The sequence below is a fragment of the Colobus angolensis genome, unplaced genomic scaffold (genome assembly GCF_000951035.1).
Source record: "Colobus angolensis palliatus isolate OR3802 unplaced genomic scaffold, Cang.pa_1.0 Scaffold76, whole genome shotgun sequence".
NCBI lineage: Eukaryota > Metazoa > Chordata > Mammalia > Primates > Cercopithecidae > Colobus > Colobus angolensis.
The window spans coordinates 1,610,328-1,635,093 of NW_012121376.1; the positions used below are offsets into that span (position 1 = coordinate 1,610,328).

The 24,766-nt window shown below is 53.6% G+C and overlaps 1 protein-coding gene across 3 annotated transcripts in view; it reads right to left on the minus strand.

The window, feature by feature from the left end:
• The window catches only part of ZC3H18 (zinc finger CCCH-type containing 18), a 59,522-nt gene that overhangs the window by 3,209 nt on the left and 31,547 nt on the right, over positions 1 to 24,766 (minus strand). For all 3 annotated transcript variants that reach the window (XM_011928014.1, XM_011928013.1, XM_011928012.1), the window contains 10 exons: positions 23,585 to 23,702; positions 21,089 to 21,357; positions 7,324 to 7,515; positions 6,016 to 6,141; positions 5,284 to 5,388; positions 4,615 to 4,758; positions 4,081 to 4,146; positions 1,623 to 1,783; positions 1,288 to 1,487; positions 582 to 678 (listed from right to left, as the gene is read on the minus strand). In XM_011928014.1, coding sequence (XP_011783404.1) covers positions 582 to 678; positions 1,288 to 1,487; positions 1,623 to 1,783; positions 4,081 to 4,146; positions 4,615 to 4,758; positions 5,284 to 5,388; positions 6,016 to 6,141; positions 7,324 to 7,515; positions 21,089 to 21,357; positions 23,585 to 23,702 — 1,478 coding nt within the window. The remainder of the gene's footprint in view (positions 1 to 581; positions 679 to 1,287; positions 1,488 to 1,622; positions 1,784 to 4,080; positions 4,147 to 4,614; positions 4,759 to 5,283; positions 5,389 to 6,015; positions 6,142 to 7,323; positions 7,516 to 21,088; positions 21,358 to 23,584; positions 23,703 to 24,766) is intronic.

Here is a 24,766-nt window from a genome sequence, read left to right on the forward strand (position 1 = left end):
GATGGTCTCGATCTCCTGACCTCGTGATCCGCCCGTCTCGGCCTCCCAAAGTGCTGGGATTACAGGCTTTAGCTACCGCGCCCGGCTTTGTTTTTTTTTTTTTTGGGATGACAGAGTCTCCGTCACCCGGGCTGGAGTGCAGTGGCGCGATTTCGGCTCACTGCAAGCTCCGCCTCCCGGGTTCACACCATTCTCCTGCCTCAGCCTCCCGAGTAGCTGGGACTACGCCTCCGCTACCACGCCCGGCTAACTTTTTATTTTTTTTTTAGTAGAGACGGGGTTTCACCTTGTTAGCCAGGATGGTCTCAATCTCCTGACCTCGTGAGCCGCCCGCCCCAGCCTCCCAAAGTGCTGGGATTACAGGCGTGAGCCACCGCGCCTGGTGCTGTTATTTTTAAACAAACATTTACAAACTTTTCTCAGTTTTAGTTTTCAGCACTGTGATACTGACAGGCATAGCCTGCAAGTCACATGTTTTCTGGGCCCTCCTGCTTGTTAAGAGCGATGGGGTCTGAGCCCAGCTGCTCCGCATCCCCAGGCTCCCGCCCCCTGCCCTGCCCCCTAGGGGCTGGGAGGCTCACCTCGGTCTGGGGATGTGTTGGCCCGCTTGGCTGGAGGAGGGCTCTGCCTGTCCTTGTCTGATGGTTCATAGCGCTTCCTGCTTCCTTTATCAGCCGCCTGGGACAACCGAGAGGCTGGTGAGGATGGCAGGGCCAGGACACAGCAGCTGTGTCCTCACCCCAGACAACATGGGTTCCTTGCCAGCAACCTGCTCCGCTCCCAAAGGTCCCACCACATGCCCGTGAGACCCTGTAGCCCCACGTGAGGCCTCCATGACCCGGACCAAGGGCACCCCCACTGTGCACTTGGGGCCCTTCATGTTCCATGGGAAGCACCCTGAAGGCCTTCCTGCTCCCCATGGGGGCCACTCTAGGAGGACCTGGGACCCCTGAAACCAGGCCTCTTAACCTTCCAGCAGAGGACAGGGCCCGAGGCTTCCTGTATTGTGTTGAGACTGACTGGCAGGGAATGGCGGCCACAGGCACAGAGAGAACACCCTCTCTGTTCAGAGAGAGGCCGGCAGCACCCGAACCTCCCCAGATGCTCACACTTCCCGGCCCAGGCCGGGAAGATGGAGTCTTGCTCTGTCGCCCAGGCTCTGCCGACACCTGCAAGGCCCCACTGGCCCTCACTCAGGTTCTGTCCCCCAGGAGGAAGCTGTCTCAGGAAGCAAATGGACCCAGGCCCAGACGTTGGGGTAGCCACCAGCTGGGCCCTTGCCCTCACCTTATTCAACAGTGTCAACTTGATCTCCTTGTGGGCCACAAACGTGCCCTGCTGGGGCTGCCCGGGGGGTGCTTGCTGGGGGGTTGAGGGCTGCTGGGAGGACTTCCCCCCTGCTGGAGGTTTTGCAGATTTGGGTGGTTGCGTGGACGAATCCCTTTTCCGCTTTTCCTCTTTAACACCGTCTTCTTTCTTAGATTTTCCTACCAATGATAAATCTGCAGTCATGGAGGTACTGGTGATTTTCCCGTGGCCACACCAACAGCCAGGCAGTCTGTGCTGATGCCACCCTCCTCCCCCTGGAGCTACTCCTTAAAGGTACCAGGGCTCCCAAGTACCTTTCTCCTTCCTGGTCTGGGCTGGGGCTGGGGACCGAGAGCTGGCTGAGGACACGGGGCTAGCCAGGTCTGCGTACATGTCCTCCGAGTCCACGCTGTGTGCAGAGCTGCTGCTCGACGTAGCACTGGACACTGAGGAGACACTGCTCACGCTCAGGGACCTGGACACATGAGAACATCTCACCACAGTCCAACCACAGACTGGAGGGAGGGGCCGGCGGGGGGTGCTCCATGGTCCACGTTTATCCAGTGTCCATTTATGGATCATGTACCCACGGAATGTGTGATTTTGGGGGGACACTGGGCAGTTCCAGGGTTACACAGTAAGGGACGTCTCCATGGCTGGGCCAGGGCTCCATTTCACTAACGAATGTCAGGTTGCGGCTGGGCGCAGTGGCTCGCGCCTGTCATCTCAGCACTCTGGGAGACTGAGATGGGCAGATCACCTGAGGTCAGGAGTTCGGGACCAGCCTGGCCAACATGGTGAAACCCCGTTTCTACTAAAAATGCAGAAATTAGCCGGGCATGGTCGCGGGCGCCAGTAATCCCAGCTACTGGAGAGGCTGAGGCAAAATAATTGCTTGAACCCGGGAGGTGGAGGCTGCAGTGAGCCAAGACAGTGCCACAGCACTCTAGCCTGGGCAACAAGAGCGAAACTCCATCTCAAAACAAACACAAATGAAACGAGTGTCAGGTTGCTTGTTGGGAAGGGAAACAGGACTGAGCCAAGCCAACAGTGGCAAGGATGGAATTTAAGCAGAGTCCCTGGCTTAGACACCCGTGACAAAAGGGCTATAGCCTCAGCCCACAGGGAAATTAAAAACACAACGAGCTGTTCCGCACGGTCTCAGGGAATGCCTGAGGAACACGCAGCAGACAGACTGGAAACAGGTCTGCAGCTCCACTGGCTTGCACTCAACACGGACACAGAGCACAGGACTGGCATCTGAGTTCGCCTCGCCCACATGCTGCTCGGGAGAACACCGATCACATCCCCCAGGCACGTGGTACCGGAGCAGGGAACGGAGGAAGGTAAGAGAACCATTTTGTTTTTCAAAAGTCAGGTCTCTTAAAACACTTCAGACCTATCAAGAAACATTTTAGGCCAGGTGTGGTGGCTCACGCCTATAATCCCAGGAGTTTGGGAGACCACGGTGGGAGGATCACTTGAGCCCAGGAGTTTTGAGACCAGCCTGGGCAACATAGCAAGACCATGTCTCTCCAGAAACAAAACAAACAACAGAAAAAAAAGTTTGACAAACATATAAACCACCTGCTGCCTGTAAATGAGAGAGTTCTGTGTGAGGAATCTAAGGACTGATTTAATACTTTCTTTCAAAACAACTAAACAGCAGAAATCTTTTTTTTGAGACAGGATCTCTGTTGTCCAGGCTGGAATGCAGTGGCGTGATCACAGCTCACTCAACCTTGACCTCCCAAGTAGCTGGGACCACAGGCACACACCACTATACCCAGCTAATTAAAAAAAATTTCTGGGCTGGGCATGGTGGCTCATACGTGTAATCCTAGCACTTTGGGAGGCCAAGATGGATGGATCACCTGAGGTCAGTTCAAGATCAGCCTAACATGGTGAAACCCAGTCTCTACTAAAAATACAAAATTAGGCTGGGTGCAGTGGCTCACGCCTATAATCCCAGCACTTTGGGAGGCTGAGGTGGGTGGATTGCCTGAGCTCAGGAGTTTTGAGACCAACCTGGGCAACACGGTGAAACCCTGTCTCTACTAAAATACAAAAAATTAGCTGGGTGTGACAGCATGTGCCTGTAGTCCCAGCTACCCGGGAGGCGGAGGGTGCGAGACTGCGCCATTGCACTCCAACCTGGGCAACAAGAACAAAACTGTCTCAAAAAAAAAATATATATATATATATATATAATTTTTTCTGTGGAGATGGGGTCTATATTGCTCAGGCTGGTCTCAAGTCCTGGGCTCAAGCAATCCTCCTGCCTTGGCCTCCCACAGTGCTGGAATCACAGGTGTGAGCCCCCGCGCCTGGCCCACAAAGCTTTTCCATGTCTTCTCTTCTGAGATGTTTTTTATCGGCTTCCCCACCGCTCCAGCTGGTTCCCTTGATAGCTGTGACAGGCCGTGCAAGCCCGGCCTCTGTGGCTCCTCCCCAGTTGCAGGTGCTCTCCCAGGTGCTGCGGCATCAAGTCAGCAGGGCAGAGGCACCTCCTCCTGGCCCGAGTGCCCTCGAGTTTGTGAAGCTGTTTTTGTGGGGGAAGGGGGGGGTCTCCCTATCACATGAGCCCTGGCCCATTTTCTCAAAGTTTTCAAAGTTTCGACCACAGCCTTCTGTGGCCCCAAGGTGACTCAGACACAGAAGGGCCCCAAGCCCGCATGTGGGAGACAGCCCAACCCACAAGCTGGCTTCTTTGGGGGACTTCCTGGCCCCAAAGGGGAGGGAGAAACAGAGGCACAGGGTGATGGGGACGACCTGGATCGGGAGCTGGAACCACTATAGCTGCTGCCACTGCCGCTGCCGCTGCCGCTGAGCGTCCGCCTGTAATACAAGCAACAGCTCGGCTCAGGGGGCGTGGCCTCCGCAGCCCCTCACGGCCTCCCCTCCCCGCCAGCAGCCCAGCAGCCCTGTGAGGTGAGGCTCCAGACTGGCCTTGCCACTGCCTTGGAACAGGGCCTGGGCCTGTCTTCCTTTAGGCACAGTGTTTCGTCAGGATAAAAAGTGCAGTCTCTCAGGGGAAGCACCTCCCAGTGTAGACAGGGGCGGTGAGGGGAAGGCCTGTGCTCCCTGCCAAGCTGTCCTTTCCCCTTCATGCTCCAGAAACACAGACTCAGGGAGGGGACAGGACAGGTTCCCGGGTAAGGGCTCACTGGGTGCTGCTGCTCGGCTGGGGGGTGCCTCCCACCACCTGGCTCTCGACCTGGCACTCTGGATTTCCAGCAGTGCCAGCATCACAGTGGCACCAAGAACATGGAAAGCCTGAAGGCCCATGGACACTGAAATGCTCACCTCCTGGGGGGGGTCCTGGCTGGCCGCTCCTTCCTCCTGGCTTCCCGAGGGTCTCCTGGCTTGGTGGGCTCGGGGACAGGAGCAGTAGTTTTGGTGGCCTGTGGTGGGGCTTGAGGCAGGGCCGGCTTCTTCACTGACTTCTCTCTGTGAGACAGGGAGGCTCGAGCAGGGCAGGGCTGGTGGATGAGGCCCCGCTGGCCTACGTCCTCTTTAAATGTACCCACACCTCAGGGAGCAACACTGCCTGCTTGTGACCCTAAGTGAGCACGCTCGTGCCTGGACACGGTTCCCACCCGTCAGCATCAGAGCGCTTGCTCCCCTCTAACAGGCAAGAGCTACAGGCACCACCAGACAGTGGGGAGAGCAGGCTAATATGAAGACCCCTTGAGAATGCCCGGCTACTGCCATGTCCCCAGGGCTATGCTCCGTCCCCAGGGCTGTGCTCCGTCTCCGGGCTCCCGGGGGAGCACTGCAGTGTAAGGGTGGCCCGAGAGAACAGGGGCTGTGCCCAGTGCCCCCCAACCCAGTCACCCTCTGGGAACAGCCCCCCCCCCGAGACATCCTCACCTCTTTGGTCCCAAACACAAATGAGAGATAGAGACGGAGGCAGGAGGCTGCAGCCTCTGGAGGCCTGGCCGGCCAGGACTTGCCCACAGGCTGGGCACTCACCCTGCTTTCCCGGGCGGCGGGGCTGGCTCCCCCTTGGTTCTGATGGAAGGTCGATGCGGGGAAGGTGTTGGGGACGGGGACGGGGACGAAGAGAAGGACCGGGACCTGGGGGAGTGAACACAGCTGTGAGAAGGGGCCCGGGGGTGTTTCTTCACCAGCCCAAGCCCACTGAGGACTGACCCACCCAGACCCACGGAGAAGGCCACGAATCTCCATTTATGTGCCTCAGGTTTAACTTCAGTTCTGGACGGTTCTGGCATCTGCTAAACACACAGGCCCAGAGTAGACCGTGGAGTGTGGAAGGTGTCAGCAGCCCCTGGCGGGCCCTCCGGGAGGCAGGTGGCACGTTCACGTGTGTGCGGGACGGGAGGGACAGGTTCCTGGGCAGTGGGGCAGCAGCACAGCTCCCACAGAAACACCGCAGGACAGGGCTGGGTCTGCCCCTTCCCGGAGGACTGCCCCGGAGGACTGGAATGCCTCAGCTCGAGGATCGCAGGCTGTGGCCCTCAGTGACAGCACACATCTACACAAGGACGAGGGCCCGCAAGGCTGCTGTTTGGCGGGGGACACAGGACATGACCCCCTGGCCATCCTTGTTCAGCTGCCAGCAGGGACTTTCAATACCCTAAGGGGCTATTGGTGCCACAACTAAAGCCACATCCACAGGTGCCCACGCTCCCTGCACCTGCCCCTGCACCTGCCGAGGGCCCTGCATGGGTCCCGGGGATGTACCTGGACCGGCTTCCTGAGAATGAGCTGTGTCTGGAAGAGCGGCTGGAGTAGGAGCTGTAGGATGAAGACCGGGATCGTGACCGGGAGGAGCCGGAGCCAGAGTAGGACGATGACCGCGAAGATGACCTGGGGTGGGCGGGAGGGAGAGTGGCGAGAAGTGAGAAGGGCCCTCCCTGCCCCGCACACCCTCTGCTGACCTGCTGTTCTTTGGCACAGACCTGAACGCACAGCTACACACACGTGCACAGATGCACACATGCGCACAGATGCACACACGTGCACAGATGCACAGCTACATATGCACACAGACGCACACACGCACACAGATGCACACACGCACACAGACGCACACACGCACACAGATGCACACACGCACACAGACGTATACATGCGCACAGACGCACACACGCACACAGACGCACACACGCACACATGCACAGCTACACACCCACAGATGCACAGACGCACAGCTATACATGTGCAAGTTGCACACGTGCGCACACACACAGCTACACAGGCGCAGATGCACAGCTACACACATGCGCACAGCTGCACACAGCTACACACGTGCACAGACGCACAGCCATACACGCGCAGACACACAGCTACCCACATGCGCACAGACGCATACAGCCTCCCCCAGACACTCCCACCCCTCCTCAGTGGAGAACAGCATTTAGAAATCAAGACGTGGGCCTGGGGTGTGCCTGCTGTTACCGGGCGTCGCTGCCTGAGTGGACGGAGCCAGGATGTGTGCACTGACCCAGCTCACGTGCGTCTGTGCGTGTGTCTATCTGTCCCTCTGCACCCACTGTGAAGCCTGGCCTCCCACCCACACCTCCTGTTCCTGCCGAGCACCGTGGGGTCCACCCCAGTCCCCTGCTTTCCGTCATCCCTCCCTCAGGAGCCAGGCTCCTGTGTGCTGAGACCAGGACTGCACGTGGAGGGGCACAGCTTCAGGTCCAGTCCGGAGGAACAGATGGACTCACTGGGCCCCAGGTCTGTGCATCCTCCCGCATCCAGATCCCCTCCCTCCAGTGTGGCCTGGGACTCCCTGGGAGCAGTCGGGCTCAGTCACCGATGTCTGTGCCCCATTTGGGGTCACTGCATCAGTCCTGCTTGGCAATGATGCTCTTTGCTGAATGTATAAACGCTGGGTTAGTTAGTCCCACTGACTGGCCTTCAGGCAGTGACCCCACAGCAAACAGCGGGGCTGTGGTGTTCCCCGCCTGACCCAGTGAGGTACATGGTGTTCAGCTGACGGCTCTGAGGTGCTGACACCCCAGCCGTCCCAGAAGCCCTCCTTACCTGGAGGAATTAGAGGCAGAGGCTGACGAGGCTGATGTTTTCCGACGCCTTCGGGCCCGGCTCGGGGAGACCGACACCCCGAGTTTCTTCTTGGGAGACTTGGATCGGCGCCAAGGGTCCTTCCACTCATCTGCTCGCTTCACCTGCGGCCCCGCAGTGGTGGCCTCCTTCTTTGGTGGCTCAGCTTGGCGGCTGAAATCACAGAGATATTAGCAACTCTCGGGCCACCTTCCGCTTCACAGCAACGCCATGTGGGTGACAGCAGTGGGGGAGATACTGATCTCGTACCTGGCTCAGGATCACCCGAGAAACAAAGGGTCTTACAGGGAAAACGGATCACTCACAAAACCCATATCACAGGGACAAGACGAGCAGCGCTCTCTACAAAAACAGTCTTGGCGCCAGTGTCTGTTACTCAGGGACACCCAGGTTTCTCCTGAGCCAGAATGGCAGTTACTTTTTGTGGGTGTCATTACTTACTTAATTTCCATCTTCCCAACTACGCTGTCAGCTCTGGGAGGGACAGGGATGATGTCTAATACTATCTGTAGTGCTGACATACTAGTAGGTTCATAATAAATATTTATGAAATAAGCCTGGGCACGGTGGCTTACACCTGCAATCCCAGCACTTTGTGAGGCCGAGGCAGGCGGAGAAGTTGAGGTCGGGAGTTCCAGACCAGCCTAGCCAACATGGTGAAACCCCGTCTCTATTAAAAACACAAAAATTAGACTGGGCACAATGGCTCATGCCTATAATCTCAGCACTTTGGGAGGCTGAGGTGGGCGGATCATGAGGTCAGGGGTTCGAGACCAGCCTGGCCAACATGGTGAAACTCCGTGTCTCCTAAAAATACAAAAATTAGGCTGGTATGGTGGCTTACGCCTGTAATCCCAGCACTGTGGCAGGCTGAATCACGAGGTCAAGAGATCCAGACCATTCTGGCTAACACAGTGAAACCCCATCTCTACTAAAAATATAAAAAGTTAGCCAGGCGTGGTGGCAGGTGCTTGTAGTCAAAGCTACTTGGGAGGCCGAGGCAGGAGAATGGTGTGAACCCGGGAGGCGGAGCTTGCAGTGAGCCGAGATCACGTCACTGCACTCCAGCCTGGGCCACAGAGTGAGACTCAATCTCAAAAAAAAAAAAAAAAAAAAAAAAAAAAATTAGTTGGGCGTGGTGGTGGGCACCCATAATCCCAGCTACTTGGGAAGCTGAGGCAGGAGAATTGCTTGAACCTGGGAGGCAGAGGTTGCTGTGAGCTGAGATCATGCCACTGCACTCCAATCTGGGTGACAGAGCAAGACTCTGTCTCAAACAAAACAAAACAAAACAAAACAAAAATTAGCTGGGTGTGGAATACGTGCCTATAATCCCAGCTACTCGGGAGCCTGAAGCAGGAAAATCGTTTGAACCCAGGAGGCACAGGTTGCAGTGAGCTGAGACTGCACTACTGCACTCCAGTCTGGGCACCAGAGTGAGACTTCATCTCAGAAAACAAATAAAAAACCCAACACAAATGATATTAAAGTGACCCCTTATATATAAATCTTTATCTGACTTCTTAAAGGGCAAACGCCTGAGAAATGGAATTAATGGGTCAAAGAAGATACATATTTTACAGGTTCTTGGTAGGTTATCAAATATTTTTTCCTCATTTAGCCAGCAGTGTGCGGTGCCAAACCTGAGCTTGGTGTCACCACTAACCAACACAACCACCACCCAGACACAAACCAATCCAAAATCCTGGCAACTGTATAAGCAGAACATGTTTTTTTTTTTTTTTAAGAGACAGGGTCTTGCTCTGTTGCCCACGCTGGAATGTGGTGGCATGATCACTGCAGCCTTGAGCTTCCAAGGCTGAAGGGATCCTCCCACCTCAGCCTCTTTGAGTAGCCAGGACTGCTGGTGTGCACCACCACACCCAAGTCACCAAACACTGCTTTAAGGTCTCCCTGTGTTGCCCAGGCTGGTCTCGAATTCCAGGCCTCAAGTGATCCTCCCACCCTGGCCTCCGAAAGTGCTGGGGTTATAAGCTTGAGCCGCCATGCCTGGGCTGCAAACACATTTTAAAAGGCTGTTTCAGCTCCTGTGTTACTGTGAGCAGATTCTCTGCCCTATGTCTTGCTCACCTCCGGCTCTGCCGTGGTAGCATCTGCTTACGTCACATGACAACACATGAAACCATCAAAACCATCGGTGTTTATGTTTTCAGAGCTTGTTTAATCAACCAACTGGCTGGCAAACATGCCTGCTATCTGCTGAGAACACAGGATGGGGGCAGCTCCCCACTTAACACTGACCTAAGGACACGGACACACGACATCACAGCTTCAGCTCCTGTACATCAGCCCAAAACCCCAAGAGCTATTGCCACATCTGGGAGTCTCCTGGAAAAGTAATCCAGGAAGAAGTCAACGCCTGTCTGATGATCCTCCTTGTCACAAGCTACTGGAGAGCTACTTTCACCTTTATACTTCCTGTATACTCTCATCCTAAAAACCCAAGAGGAAACGGAGCACTGGTGAGCCACAGGGACGGTGGCCCTTCCAACACAGGGAGAGGGAACGGCAGAAGTCAAGGCATGGTCGAGACCTCCTCCTCTTCGGGTGAAGCTGTAACAGCATGTGGAGTCCTTGCTGTGGTGAGGGGGAAAGGAAAACAGCATCTGCTTGTCCCCTGCCACGGCATGGAAATAAAACCAGCTGAGGTCCAGAGAGGCAGGCGGTGCAGACCTCCACAATCTCAGGGCAGCTGGTGCCTGCCCCCCAGGAAGAACTGCTCATTCCCTCTGGGGACAATGACACCGAATTTCCAAATGAAGATGGCCAGAGGCAGGCCCCGCAGGGGTCAGTGAGGTCTCTCCTCCTCTGGGCCAGGGCTGTGGACGGGCCTGCACCGTCTCGTCACCGCACAGTGTGCCCTCCGCTGCTGCCGGCCGCACCACTTTCCTTCTGAAGTAGCTGCTTCCAGGCCCATGGAGCAAGGAGGTCCTCTCCAGCAAGTCCGTGTTCCCATGTGTGGGACATGGTGGTGCTGATTTTAACCAGGATGCAGATAACCAGTTTTTTTCTTTCTTCTCTCTTTTTTTTAAGACGGAGTCTTGCTCTGTTGCCCAGGCTGGAATGCAGTGGCACAATCTCGGCTCACTGCAAGCTCCGCCTGCCGGGTTCACGCCATTCTCCTGCCTCAGCCTCTCGAGTAGCTGGGACTACAGGCACGCACCACCACACCTGGCTAATTTTTGTATTTTTAGTAGAGACGGGGTTTCACCGTGTTAGCCAGCATGATCTCGAACTCCTGACCTCGTGATCTGCCTGCCTCGGCCTCCCAAAGTGCTGGGATTACAGATATGACCCACCGTGCCCAGCCCATTTTTGTTTTTGTTTTTGAGACAGTCTCGCTCTGTCACCCAGGCTAGAGTGCAGTGACGCAATCTCAGCTCACTGCAACCTCCGCCTCCCGGGTTCAAGTGATTCTTCCACCTCAGCCTCCTGAGTAGCTGAGATTACAGGCACCCGCCACCATGATCAGCTAGTTTTTGTATTTTTCAGAGAGAGGAGGTTTTACCAAGTTGGCCAGGCTGGTCTCAAACTCCTGACCTCAAGTGATCCACCCACCTCAGCCCAGATAACCATTTTTACTTTTGACTTTATTACTACAGTAATAATGACATGATTTGGGATCAACTTTACAGTAACGATGCAAAATTTCCTTTTAAAAGGTGTTCTAGTTTAAAAAGTGGACCAGATGCACTGGCTTACGCCTGTAATCCCAGCACTGTGACAGGCTGAGGTGGGAGGGTCGCTTGAGGCCAGGGGTTTGAGACCAGCCTGGGCAACACGGCAAAACCCCGTCTCTACAAAAAATACAAGAATTATCCAGGCACGGTGTTGTGCACCTGTGGTCAGCTGGGGCTGAGGCAGGAGAATCACTTCAGTCTGGGAGGTCAAGACTGCAGTGAGCCGTGATTGTGCCCCTGTACTCCAGCCTAGGCGAAAGGGCAAGACGACCCTGTCTCCAAAAGAAAAAAAAAACAGTAAAAGTATTTAAAATATGCAAATACATAACAAGCAGTATCTGGATACAGAAAATTATGCAAGTAGGGGCTGGGCACGGTGGCTCATGCCCGTGATCCCAACACTTTGGGAGGCCGAGGCAGGCAGATCACTCGAGGCCAGGAGTCTGAGACCAACCTGGACAACATGGTAAAACCCTGTCTCTACTAAAAATACAAAAATTAGCCAGGCCTGGTGCTGCGTGCCTGTAATTCCAGCTGCTCGAGAGGCTGAGGCATAAGAACTGCTTCAACTTTGAGGCCAGGCGCGGTGGCTCACCTCTATAATCCCAGCACTTTGGGAGGCCGAGGCAGACGGATCACGAGGTCACGAGATCGAGACCATGCTGGCTAACACTGTGAAACCCTGTCTCTACTAAGTATATTAAAAAAAAAACTAGCCGGGCGAGGTGGCAGGTGCCTGTAGTCCCAGCCACTCGGGAGGCTGAGGCAGGAGAATGGCGTGAACCTGGGAGGTGGAGCTTGCAGTGAGCCCAAGATCGCACCATTGCACTCCAGCCTGGGCAACAGAGAGAGACTCCGTCTCAAAACAAAAAAAAAAAAAAAAAAAGAAAAGAAAAATTATGCAAGTGGCACAAGAATTGGGTGAGTCTGGGAATTGATCTGTGTTGTTAAGTCACATCTATGGATTCCGAGAACCAAATACAAATGAACTGTGCCCCAGCTGGTGTCTGTTCTCAGACCTGGGGTGGGGGCCCAAACCATGAAGATGGCTTCGGTCGGGTGTGCACAGCTCCGGCGGTCAGTTCCAGCGGCAGGTGTCCTGGGTGACTGAGCCACTGCTCATCAAGCAAGCACCACGTGCAAAATGGTCACGTGACGCTGTGGTGGAGACAGGGCCAGGCCTGGCTGATCCGAGGCGCAGAGCCAGTGCCAGGAAGCTGCTCCAGCCGGGCCATCTTCCTCATGCTCCCTCCACTGCCTATAGTTTCCCAAACTTTACAAAATCATTGTGTCTCACATTTATTTATTACAGAAAACATCTCAAATGTTATTTAACGATTTTTCTATTTCTGTAAAGAAAACCATTTAATGCTGTTAACTCCTACATGCTCTCAGGAATCTTCTAACAGTTTTTTTTTTTTGTTTTTCTTTGAGACAGAGTCTTGCTGTCACCCAGGCTGGAGCACAGTGTCAGCTCCCTGCAACCTCCGCCTCCTGGGTTCAAATGATTCTCCTGCTTCAGCCTCCTGAGTAGATGGGACGACAGGCACATGCCACCACGCTCAGCTAAGTTTTGTATTTTAAGTAGAGACTAGGTTTCACTGTGTTGGCCAGGCTGGTCTTGAACTCCCAACCTCAGGTGATCCACCCACCTCAGCCTACCAAAGTGCTGGGATGACAGGCGTGAGCTACAGCGCCCAGTCTTGTAATTGTTTTTATGGTACATTCTCATCTCCTAGGAAAGGCCTGGCTGATCCCAGGTTGGAGGGAAGAGCTTGTGGTGTCAAGACCCAGCTGGGAGGTGCAAGGAACAGCCCTGTGTGCACCAGGAAGCCACAGGACATGGCTGGGATGGGAACCAGGACGAGAGAGCTGGGCTCAGGCCGTGGTGCCCTGGAGTTCTACTGCAGGCCAGTGCCTCTGACCACTGTGCTTGTAACCTTGGTCCTATGGTGGCTAACAGGTTGTACCTGGGGCAATGGGGCTGGGACCAGTGGGCATTGTCTCCACTGTGCTTTGATTGTGAATCTCCAGGCCCCAAGGCTGTGGCAGAAAGCAAGGCTGAGCACTGGGACCGAGGCATGTGCCCTTCTCTCAGCAAAGGATGTCACTCCAGGGGACATCCTGATTAGACTTGGAAAAACCAGGCAGATACAAAACAAACAAAAGCAAAACACACAACATGGGTGTCCCAGGAGAGCCCACCACGAGCGGCTCAGCTCCTTCACAAGTGGGGACCTGCTCGGAGGGAGCCAGTGTGGGCTGAGAACGCTTGCAAGGGATGGCCCAGTCAGGAAGGTCCGCCTCCAAGCTGGGCCAGGACAGATCTGGAATTTGCAGGAACACTTCCCACTGGAGGGAAAAACCCTCCAGACGACCTCTGACTGAGGAAGTGGCCATTCCCGCAGCACAGGGCCTGTGCTGTCATCTGGCCCCCATTCCCCGTTCAAGGCCACAGAAGACTCTCTAAGGGGCAACAGTCAGCTCTGCCACCAATGCAAACATGCCAGAGACAAAACCAAGGGCCCGAGGCTGGCACACTCACAGCTCATGCCTCACCGACACCAGTGGGAACGTGAGGCAACATTGACGCAAGGCTGCTACAGGCCCCATGTGTCCAGAAACTCCAACCCAAGCAGCTGCCAAGTTTGGGGTCAAAGGTAAAAAAGGATAAAAACGCATGAAGGTTCTTTCTTCAAGCAAACGAGCTAAGCATCTGAATCAACATGAGAAAAGGGAGATGGGAGCCTACAGGCCTCCCCCAGCTGAGCCAGCTCAGAGGCAGCTCCAGCAGCACCTCCACAGGGAAGCTTCTCTCCCAGCTCGTTCCTGTGTCTGCTCTGTGGAGCCTTCAGCTACAGGCCACATGCTCTGCCCACTTCCCTTAAAACGTAACAGAAAAAGCCCAAAGCAGATCTGGAGTGCCAGCCCCATGTCTTTACTTTTTGTAAAGAAAAAAAAAAACAAAAAAAGAAAAGTGAAGTCCAACGGACAGGCCAGAACAGGCCTGAGTGGTCGTCACCTTCTCTGTAACTTGCGCAGAAGGCCACGCGGCCTCATGCACACCTGCGAGAGCCGGTCTCAGCGCAGAGCAGATACAAACACCAGCAACTGCGCCTTCTGTGCGTTAAACTGCACATGAAAATCCCTGACCCCACTAGTCCCTTCCCCAGTAGGTTGGTCTAAAACAGGGTTTCTTAACCTTTTCAGGGAAGTCACAAATCCCTCTGAAGAAGACTGTGTAGACTGGTCCACTCCCAGCAGAGATCTTGAGACTCCTGGGGTGCCTTAAACTGGCAGATGAGAGGGCTCAGCCCAAATAACTCAGGATGAAGCGGCGGCCCGGGAAGTAGGCGCTCACCGGATGGGCCACAAAAGGAGTGCAGACACTGTGGTGTCCGGAACTTACCAGGGAAGTGTGAGAATGAAGAGCCCCGGGTGAGTAGGTGCTGGGGGGCAAGTGCTTCCCGTCTCAGGGGTCCACCCCACAATCCCACTGCAGGAGCCTGCCTAGCTCAAGCCCTGAAGGGGCACCCAAAGCCACAAAGGTAAACCTGGAAGTTGAACAGCTTGGAGACAGCAGGCAGCCCAGACAGCTCCTGCTGGAAGGTCCCCAATCAGTGTTTACATTTCTAATGACAGTGACTGGTCAAAGAGCATCCTAATGACATAATGACCCAATGAGGTGCCTCGGCTGTGAGCACACCCACTGGCCTAGCTATAAAGATTAGAAGTAGGTGTCACAAAAGGGATCGCCCCCCCCTTCCCCCCACCCCGCTAGCTCTACAGATGCATTTGATAGAACTGATCGAAAGGTTCTGCTCTAACCATTTTAAAATAGCCCCGACGGAGGAGCGGGTAAGCCTCAAAAGGCAAACCAGGTGGAAGACAGTGGCGCAACTCTGCCTCCAGCCGCAGGTCCAGGGGGAGCTGGTCAGGAACTCCTGCCAGAGATCCCAGTGGGGATGAGATCCCGACGGGGACAAGCTAGCCAGTCCCAGAGTCAAACAGCTTAGGCAGTAAGAGAGAACCTCAGGAAAGAGGGGTATTAGGCTAGAGATAAGGAAAAGAAAGGGCTCCCCCATGGACAGCCTCAGGCGGCTCAGGGCAGCGTTTCCTATCGGGGCTCAGCATTCTCCTTCCTGGGGGAGGCCCTCAACTCTACTCAGGACACCCACGGCACCCGACGGTGGCCGACTCTTGTTCCTGCTGCTGCACGCCCGCGCCCCTCGTGAAGCTTGGGGTGGTGAAGTGTCTGCTATAATGAGCTTGGGCTGCGCTGGAGACGAAACAAAAAGTGACTGCGCTTCATTAGGATGTAGCCCCCTGAAGGCCTATTCCCAGCGCAGACGTGCCGGACACTGCAGAGCCCCTCACTTGTGTTCTGCTCGGTAGCTGAAGGCAGAATCTTCCCAAATGGATCTCCCTGGGCAAAATCATGTCATCTTCCTCCAGTTTAGGTGAGAAAAATTCTTTCTATACATCTGATGATTAAAAACTCCCAACCTGCCAAAGGCCCACCCATTCAATATGTGTCTCACTGCAAGGGGAATTTGGCTGCTCCTGAAAAGGCAGCCAGGCTAGTTCTGGCTGATAAGTGAGAAGGAAGCAGGAGCACTGGCTGGAAATTCTGCGCTGGGGAAACCCTTGTCCTCCAGGCAGGTAGCGGGCCTGGCAGGGTTCCCGCGAAGGTGAGTGAAGCCAAGCCTGGGGACTCCCCAGCACCCGGAAGCTGGCTGAATCCAGACAAGTGACGCAGAGCAGAGAACGTCAGCCCTGCTGCTGGCAGCTTGGGGAAGGGGCTGAGGGCAGCCCCAGGAGCACAAGCAAGTGCTTCAGGAAGGAAAGAAACGGACGTGAGCCTCACAGAAGGGAAATAAACCAGCTCAGAAACAGGTGGGAAGAGCGGCTCGGCCCAGTTTGGTGAGAGAAGCTGTTTCTGATTTTAAGAAAAACTCATTTAGTACAGAATTTCCTGAACCCTAGCTGTGAGCCCAGATCAGGCTAGAGAACGTCTGAGCACCTCCCAGTCGCTTCCCGAATGTGAGACTCTGTGAAGCTGAGGGCTCGGGGGCTGGCGATGGCAACCTGCTGCCTGGCGGCCATGCTGGCAGAGTTACCCTCTCCAAGCCTCCTGGGATCCGTCACCTGCTTTCCTCTGGGGAGGCTGCGCACACTGGACAGAGGGCTCGGCAGTTGGGAATCTACCCTCCCACCCCACGAGTCGCTAACTTGCGAGGGCCACGGCAGAGGAACACAGAGACCTTAGGCACAACCGCCCTCTGATACAGACCCCAAAAGTACACTCGTGTACACAGAAAACATCCCTGAGTTGGAAGCACAGACTCCTGACTGGGAAGAGCCCCCGGCTTCTCGGAAACAGGCAGAATACATGAGTAGGGGCTGGGGAAGGGGGTCTGAACAGGCCAGGAACGTGTGCCCACAAGCCACCGAAGTGGACACGCTGACGGACTCACAAACCCAGAGCCACACAGCACAGTGGCCTTCCACGTGGATATCATCGCCTTTCTATGTCTCTGCTTCTAAAACCAAGGATCTGGGCTGCGTGAAAACCCCCATTTTATGAATCTAGAAAGCAGACTGAGCTGGTTCTGTTTGTAGAAATCAATCTGCAATTTTGTCAACTTCTAACAATCAATTACGACATGTAGGTAAAAATGCAGGCTGCTACCAAATCTAAAACTCATTGACAGCACCCCCAAATATGAGTGAGCACCCCCAAATGTGGATGAACACCAACCTGTGTGGGACTCTGGGAGATGCAAGGAGGCTGCAGCGGGGAGCAGGGCAGACGGTGATGCCCCAGGACCACCTGCTGCGAGGGCTCCAGATGGGCACTGAGGGCCATGAGGAACAAGAAAGCAGGCTGGCAAGCAGGAGGGGATGGGGAGACCTCCCTGTGCAGAGGAATCTGAGCAAAACCCTGGAGGAGGTGGAGGCAGCCCATCCATCCAGGCAGAGGGAACAGAGGAAGTGGGGGCAGGCCCCTCCAGGCAGAGGGAACAGAGGAGGTACGGGCTGTCCATCAAAGGCAAGAGTGAGCGGCTGGGGGTGGGTGCATGGGGTGCTGGATCTCACCTTTGCAGTGGGGTTCCAGTGGAGAACGCAGCCTTAGGCTGAGTCCACACTGAAAATGCTGTGTGCTGTAGGGAAAGGGCTTCTATCCAAAAAGGGCTTGAAAGGCTGAAGAAGACAGCACAATATCAAGGTCAGTGCTAGTTTCCCGGTTTGGATGACCATATAAACTTCAAAATAACTGTAACATAAAAGGATTAAAAACAGCTGAAGTATGTCACTTATTCTGAATGTTCTTTTTTTTTTTTTTTGAGACGGAGTCTTGCTCTGTCACCCAGGCTGGAGTGCAGTGGCACGCTCTCAGCCCACTGTAAGCTCCGTCTCCCGGGTTCAAGCGATTCTCCTGCCTCAGCCTCCCAAGTAGCTGGGACTACAGGCGCCCGCCACCTCGCCCGGCTAATTTTTTGTATTTTTAGTAGAGACGGGGTTTTCACCGTGTTAACCAGGATGGTCTCGATCTCCTGACCTTGTGATCTGCCCACGTCGGCCTCCCAAAGTGCTGGGATTATAGGCGTGAGCCACCGCGCCCGGCCCTGAATGTTCTTTAAAAAGATTACTTTGCCTAATGTTAGGAGAGTATGATAAAATCCAGCACATTTAGGAAGTCCACTCATTGTGAGCTGGAGAATGAAAACAGTCAAAACTGGGCCACCAGCTAAGCAGCAGCTACAGCCATGAGTGACCCTGAAACAAAGGCCTGCGAAGTCCTGCCTGAAAGCTGACTTTCAGAAAAGAGTAGACGACTTGTGTTCCACTGTACACAAGAGCGGGTGTCGTCCAGCCACACGGACAAGACGATGTGGACGAGGGGCTTGTTTCTGTCCTGTGGGGGGAATGCAAATGCTTCCAGAGCCACAGTCGCAGGTCCTGATGGCTGCCAGGTCTCTGAGGGGAGCGTGAGAACTGTAGCCCTCCAAGTGTGGCCACTGTGTGGCTCCAGCCATGAAGCTGCCCACGCCTGCAGGTCTAGCAGAGTCCAGCGTTATTGGAAGGTGTAGGTCCAAATGTGGATTTCTATGGGAGCCAAGTCAAACAACATCCCTGAGTTGGAAGCACAGACTCCTGACTGGGAAGCCCTGCAGCCCATGACCCTGGAAGAGTCTTGGACTGTTTCCCAATAAGGAAATGCCTTGGTCCCTCCTTGCATTTCACTGCCACGGGGACGCTGACACAAACCACCCCTGAGATGGAGCAATGTTCATGATCTCATCGAACCCCCCCTTCTTGAGACAGGGTCTCTCTCTGTCACCCAGGTTGGATCAAAAAGACCTATGTGTAAGAGCTAAAACCATGAAACTCTTAGAAGAGAACATGGCAGTAAATCTTTATGACCCTGTATTAGACAACAGTATCCTACATGACACCAAAACCATAAGCAACAAAAAGAAAACATTAACTGGAATTGCACATCATATACCTGATAAGGGACTTGTATCTGGAATACATAAAGGACTGTTACCACTCAACAATAAAAACAAATTAAAAAACGAGCAAAGGATCTGAATAAGCATTTCTCCAAAGAAGATACACAAACGGTCGACAAGCACAGAAAAAGACGCTCTCGTTATCATCTGCCATCAGAGAAATACAAATCTCAACAGCAGGGAGACGTCACACCCACCAAGACAGCTGTCATCAACAAGACGGACAACAGCAAGTGTAGACAAGGATGTGGAGAGATGGCGCCCTCCTACACGGCCAGCGGGAATGTAAAAGGTGCAGCTGCTGCGCACAACAGTCTGGGGGTTTTTCAAATAGCTAAACATAGAGTGACCACATGATCTAGCAATTCCACACTGAGGTATATGCCCAAGAAAAATGAAAACCTAGGTCCACACAAAAACCTGCACACAAATTCATGTTCACAACAGCCAAGACGTGGAAACAACCCAACGTCCATCAACAGACGAAGGGAGGGACGCGACGCGGCGTATCCGTGGAGGAGTAAAGCACGGACCCACACTACAGCGTGGACACATGTGAAAAACCCTCGAAGTGAAAGAGGCCAGTTACAAAAGGCCGTGTATATCGCACACTTGTTTCTACAAAATGTTCTGAACAGGCAGATCCCTAGAGACACAAAGCTGCTAAGAGACTGGGAAGTGGCCGGGTGCGGTGGCTCAAGCCTGTAATCCCAGCACTTTGGGAGGCCGAGACAGGTGGATCACGAGGTCAGGAGATCGAGACCATCCTGGCTAACATGGTGAAACCCCGTCTCTACTAAAAATACAAAAAACTAGCCGGGCGAGGTGGCGGGCGCCTGTAGTCCCAGCTACTCGGGAGGCTGAGGCAGGAGAATCGCTTGAACCCGGGAGGTAGAGCTTGCAGTGAGCCGAGATCGCGCCACTGCACTCCAGCCTGGGCGACAGAGCGAGACTCCGTCTCAAAAAACAAAAAAAACAAAAAAGAGACCGGGAAGTGTGGGCAAAGTGGAGAGTGACTGCTAATGGGTACAAGGTTTCTTCTTTTTTTTTTTTGACAGAGTCTTACTCTGTCACCCAGGCTAGAGTGCCATGGCACAATCTTGGCTCACTGCAACCTCAACTCAACCTTCTGGGCTTAAGCAATACTCCTGTATTAGCCTCCTGAGTAGCTGGGACCACAGTGGTGCACACCCACGCCCTAATTTTTTGTATTTTTTTGCAGAGACGGGATTTTGCCATGTTGCCCAGGCTGATCTCCAACTCCTGAGCTCAAGCAATCTGTTCACCTTGGCTGCCCAAAGTGTTGGGATTACAAGTGTGAGCCACCGTGCTCAGCCTAGATATTTTAAAATAATTTTTTTTTCTTTTTTTTAAGATACAGGGTCTCGCTCTGTCACCCAGGCTGGAGTGCAGCTGTGCGAGGGTAGCTCATGGCAGCCTCCAACACCTGGGCGATCCTGTAATCCTCCTGCCTTGGCCTCCTGAGTAGCTGGGACCACAGGCTCATGCCACCTCGCCCGGCTAATTTTTAATTTTTTTTTTTTTTAATAGAGATGGGGTCTTGCTTTGCTACCCAGGCTGATCTCAAACTCCCGGCTTCAATCAATCCACTTGCCTCAACCTCCTAAAGCGCAGGGATACAACTGTGAGCCACCGCAAGGTTTCCCTTTGGGAGATAAAAGTGTTCTCATATTGATTGTGATGATGGCTGCACAACTCTGAATATTCTAGAAACCACTGAATTGTACACTTTAAATGGGTATGTTGCATGGTACATGAATTATATTTCAATAAAGTTGTAAGAAACACCCACAAAAAACATCATCCAGTACTCTAATATCACTGAGGCCCATCCATTCTGCTCTAATAGTCAAGTATATTTGAAGGAAAAAACCCGCTGTCCTGAGCCCCAGCGCCTGCCTGTCTCATGGGTCTTGGCTGTTCCCCCAGCAGCTGGCAGCAAGGACCATTCTGCACCCAAGGCACCCACTCCACAAAGGAAACGGCAGGCCCCCAGCCCTCCCCTGCATGCCGGCTGCTGGAGTGCCTCACCCTGGCCAGCAACATAGACAGCCCACAGCACCCGAGCCCAGTCCCACGCTCTGGGGCCAGGCGTGCTTTGGAATTCAGAACTCTCCTGAGAACAGTAACATGGTGCCCAGGGTGTGAGTTACACACCATGCGTGGTACACAAGGGCAGTGTCTGTTAAAGCACACTGATGTTTGCATGTGGACTGTAAGCACTTTCACATCAGTGAGATCCCCTAGAACAAGAACAGCCTCCCAGGAGCTCAGGGCAGATGTCACCACCTTGGGAGTTTTACAGAAAGGCCCAGCGTCGGAGAGCTTTGGGTTTGGAACCATGGGTTCCGGCCGTGGGCCTGCACTTGTCCCCTGGGCTCCAGAGCTGTGGGCAGCAGAGTGGAAGCGCAGGTCGAGGCGCTAGGGACAGAGCTGCATGCCGGACCTCCCCCACACCCCTGGGCTTCAGGAACCAGGGTCTACCTTGGTGGCTGCGGGGAGCGGGGCTTGGGTTTCCCCTTCTCCTTCTCCCGCTCCTTCTCCCGGTCGCGGTCACGGTGCTGCCGGTCCTTCTCGTCCCGCTTGGCTCGCTCACGCTCCCACTCCTCCTTCCTCCGCTGCCGCTCCTTGTCGCGCTCACGCTCCCGCTCTCGCTCACGCTCCCTCTGCCGGCGCTCCCGCTCTCGGTCCCGCTCCCGCTCCCGCTCGCGCTCACGCTGTCTGTTTTCTCTCTCTCGCTCCCGCTCCCTTTCCTTTGTTAAAAAGCCAAACACATGGGGACACAGTGCGTTATTTGGGTGACTGAGGCACTGAAAGCCCTGGCTCTAACACGACGCGCTCTGTGTCACAAAATCACACCTAAACTCCACAAACCTACACACAAAACGCCAAGTGCACACGATGATGACTGAACTCTGCGGTGGAGTACAGAGGAGATGGCAAGAGAGAGGCAGGGTCAGGGAGCACCCTCCAGTGGGGATCTAATTCCCAACTCTCTCCTTAAAACACAACGTTAAAAACCGGGTCAGATGCCAAATTAGAGCGAACACGAACTAGGAGTGAAATCATCCCAACCGCCAATTCTAGACTAACTCAAGGCAGCAGTTCTGCAGTCACAGCCCAGTGCTGCTGGGACAGATGGCCTTCTGCCGTGTGGCCTGGGCAAATCCATTCGTCCATCCAGAGACAGGAGTTCCAGGCTTGTCCCAGGTGGGTGCAGCCGCAGCAGTGCACATGCCCTGCCTCTGGAGCAGAGTGGGCATCCAAAAGGCTGCTCCTGTTCTTCTAGTACAATCCTCAGATGCCCTTTCCAACTGTCTTTCTGCTCTTACTCATTCATTTGCTCTAATAGTCAATATTAAAACTGAATAAAGTCCAATTACAGTGCACCTGATGGGTTTCAGGCTTGAGGCCTCTGCTGGGGAGATGTGGGGTGCACCCCCAGCCTCCCTGCTGCCCCTCCCTCGGACACAGCAGAGAGGAACGCAGTGGAAAGGGATTCCTGGGGCTTTCTCCCACGTTCCAGGGTGCCCTGCCCAGGGGTAGGGAGCAGGACCCTGCAGCCCACCTGCAATGAGGAAGCTGCTCTATGGAGAGACGGGGCACGAGAGGATCGAGCAGGGGGACTTCTCCGGCACAACAGGGCCCTCTCCTCTTGGTGAGCTCACCCTGATGGGCTCCTGAGGAGACAGCCGCAACTGGTCCTCAAAGCTCATGACTGTCCCCGCAGTCACAGAGCAGGAACTACACGGTAGCTTCTAATTGACCCTTCCCTGGAGCACTTCGTCAAATCACCCTAACAGCTAAGATGAGGAACTCACAGTCTGAAGCACTTAATTCATCAATATGCTAAACTGAGGCTCAGACCAGGAAGATTTCCAGGGAGGAAATCTCAGTATAGACCAGTCTTCCATGAGAGCAGTGAGGTGCAGCAGGCCCGCAGGAACACACTTAACAAGCTGGCTGAAGTAGATGAGAACAGGCGCCCCATCCTAAACGGGATCACTGAGGGGCAGGGAAGAGTGACACACCCGATCAGGGGGACACAGGCACCCCTGGACACAGGCATCATTAAGTATACCGGCAAATCTCATTTTCAAAACCAGGCCGAGCTGGGTTCCGGGGCTCACACCTGTAATCCCAGCACTTTGGGAGGCCGAGGCAGGCAGATCACCTGAGGTCGGGAGTTTGAGACCGGCCTGACCAACATGGCAAAACCCCATCTCTCTTAAAAATATAAAAAATCAGCCAGGTGTGATGGTGGGCACCTGTAATCCCAGCAACTCAGGAGGTTGAGGCAGAAGAATCACTTGAACCTGGGAGGCGGAGGTTGCAGTGAGCTGAGATCATGCCATTGGACTCCAGCCTGGGCAACAGAGTTAACTCCATCTCCAAAAAAAAAAAAAAAAAAGAGAGGAAAAGAAAAAACCAGGATGGGTGCAGTGGCTCATATCTGTAATCCCAGCACTCTGGGAGGCCAAGACAAGTGGATTGCTTGAGCTCAGGAGTTCCAAACCATCCTGGAAAACATGGTAAAACCCCGTCTTTACAAAAAAAATACAAAAAATTAGCTGGGCATGGTGGTGCATGCGTGTGGTTCCAGCTACTCAGGAGGCTGAGGCAGGAGAATCGCTTAAACCCAGAAGGTAGAGGTTGCAGTGAGCCGCGATTGCGTCAGTGCACTCCAGCCTGGGTGACAGAGTGAGATCCCATCTCAAAAAACAAACAACAAAAACCAAACAAAAACCCCAAAACTATAGCAAGAGCCAGTTTTCAGGCAAGTCCTTGTTCAAACGACCATTGATTTAATCGCTGGCTCTGAATTAGTTCTCCGTAACAATCAATTTGGTTTTGAAATTGGTACACTGTGCTGACGCTATAAGCTCATATAAAGCCCTATATTTTTTACTATAAATAAAAAGGGATGACTTTAATGAACAGATCATGAAGTTCATATCTGGATATTTAAGTCATACTTACTCGGTAATTATGGTACGGCTCTGTTTCTGTATACTGCACCCTGAAATTCTCATACTGTCCGCCACGCCAAAACCGCTCAATTTCATAGTCATAATAAGGGTCCGCATAAGGCTCGAGTCTGAAAAGGGCCAATGAAAAAGAACTCTCATCACTTAGGAACACTGGTATAAAAAGACCACATTAACATTAGGGACACAAAGGAACAGGCCGTGACGCAGTGGGGTTTACTGCAGGAGTGCAGGGTTAGCTCAAGGTCAGGAAATCCATCCACAAACCACACGGAAGAGCAGACCAAAAGTCAAAGGGTTCTTTTTGCAGATGACAAAACGTCTGACCAAATTCAATAGTCTTTGTGATAAAAATACTCAAGAAAACAGGAAGTGAGGGCCGGGCGCGGTGGCCCATGCCTGTCATCCCAGCACTTTGGGAGGCCGAGGCGTGTGGATCACCTGAGGTCGGGAGTTTGAGACCAGCCCGACCAATACGGAGAAACCCCGTTTCTACTAAAAATACAAAATTAGCCGGGTGTGGTGGCTCATGCCTGTCACCCCAGCTACTCACGAGGCTGAGGCCGGAGAATCACTGGAACCCAGGAGGCGGAGGTTGCCGTGAGCCGAGATCGTGCCCCTGCACTCCGGCCTGGGCAGCAAGAGTGAAACTCTGTCTCAAAAATTAAACAAACAAACAAACAAGGAAGTGATACTTTAGCATGATAAAAATATACTGACACACTTTGGAAATAAAGCCAGCACCTTACTCACTGGAGAACAGGAGGAGCTCCCCCAGGAGTCTCTGCAACCACCTGTCCCTGTGTGGAGGCACCACCTGACTGGACAAGGGGAGCCCACTAGAGGCACAAGAACACAAAAACAAGGAGCAAAACGAGCTCAGATTTGCAAAATGATATGATACTACACACGAAAACCCAGAGACTTGATAAAGCCAATTCAAATAAACAAAAAAGAAACTTGGAAAGGCAGAGGATTAAAAAAATTAACATAGAAATCAGTGTCTTCATAGACACAGATTATAACCAGTTGGGAGGCAGAGTGGAGAAAATCACACTTACAATAGCAACAAAGAAGAAAAAAATACTGAGGAATAAAATATTAACATATTTCACCAGAAATGTGCAGAGCTCATTCCTGAGAGATACAAAGCGTGCGTGAATAAATGGGGAGA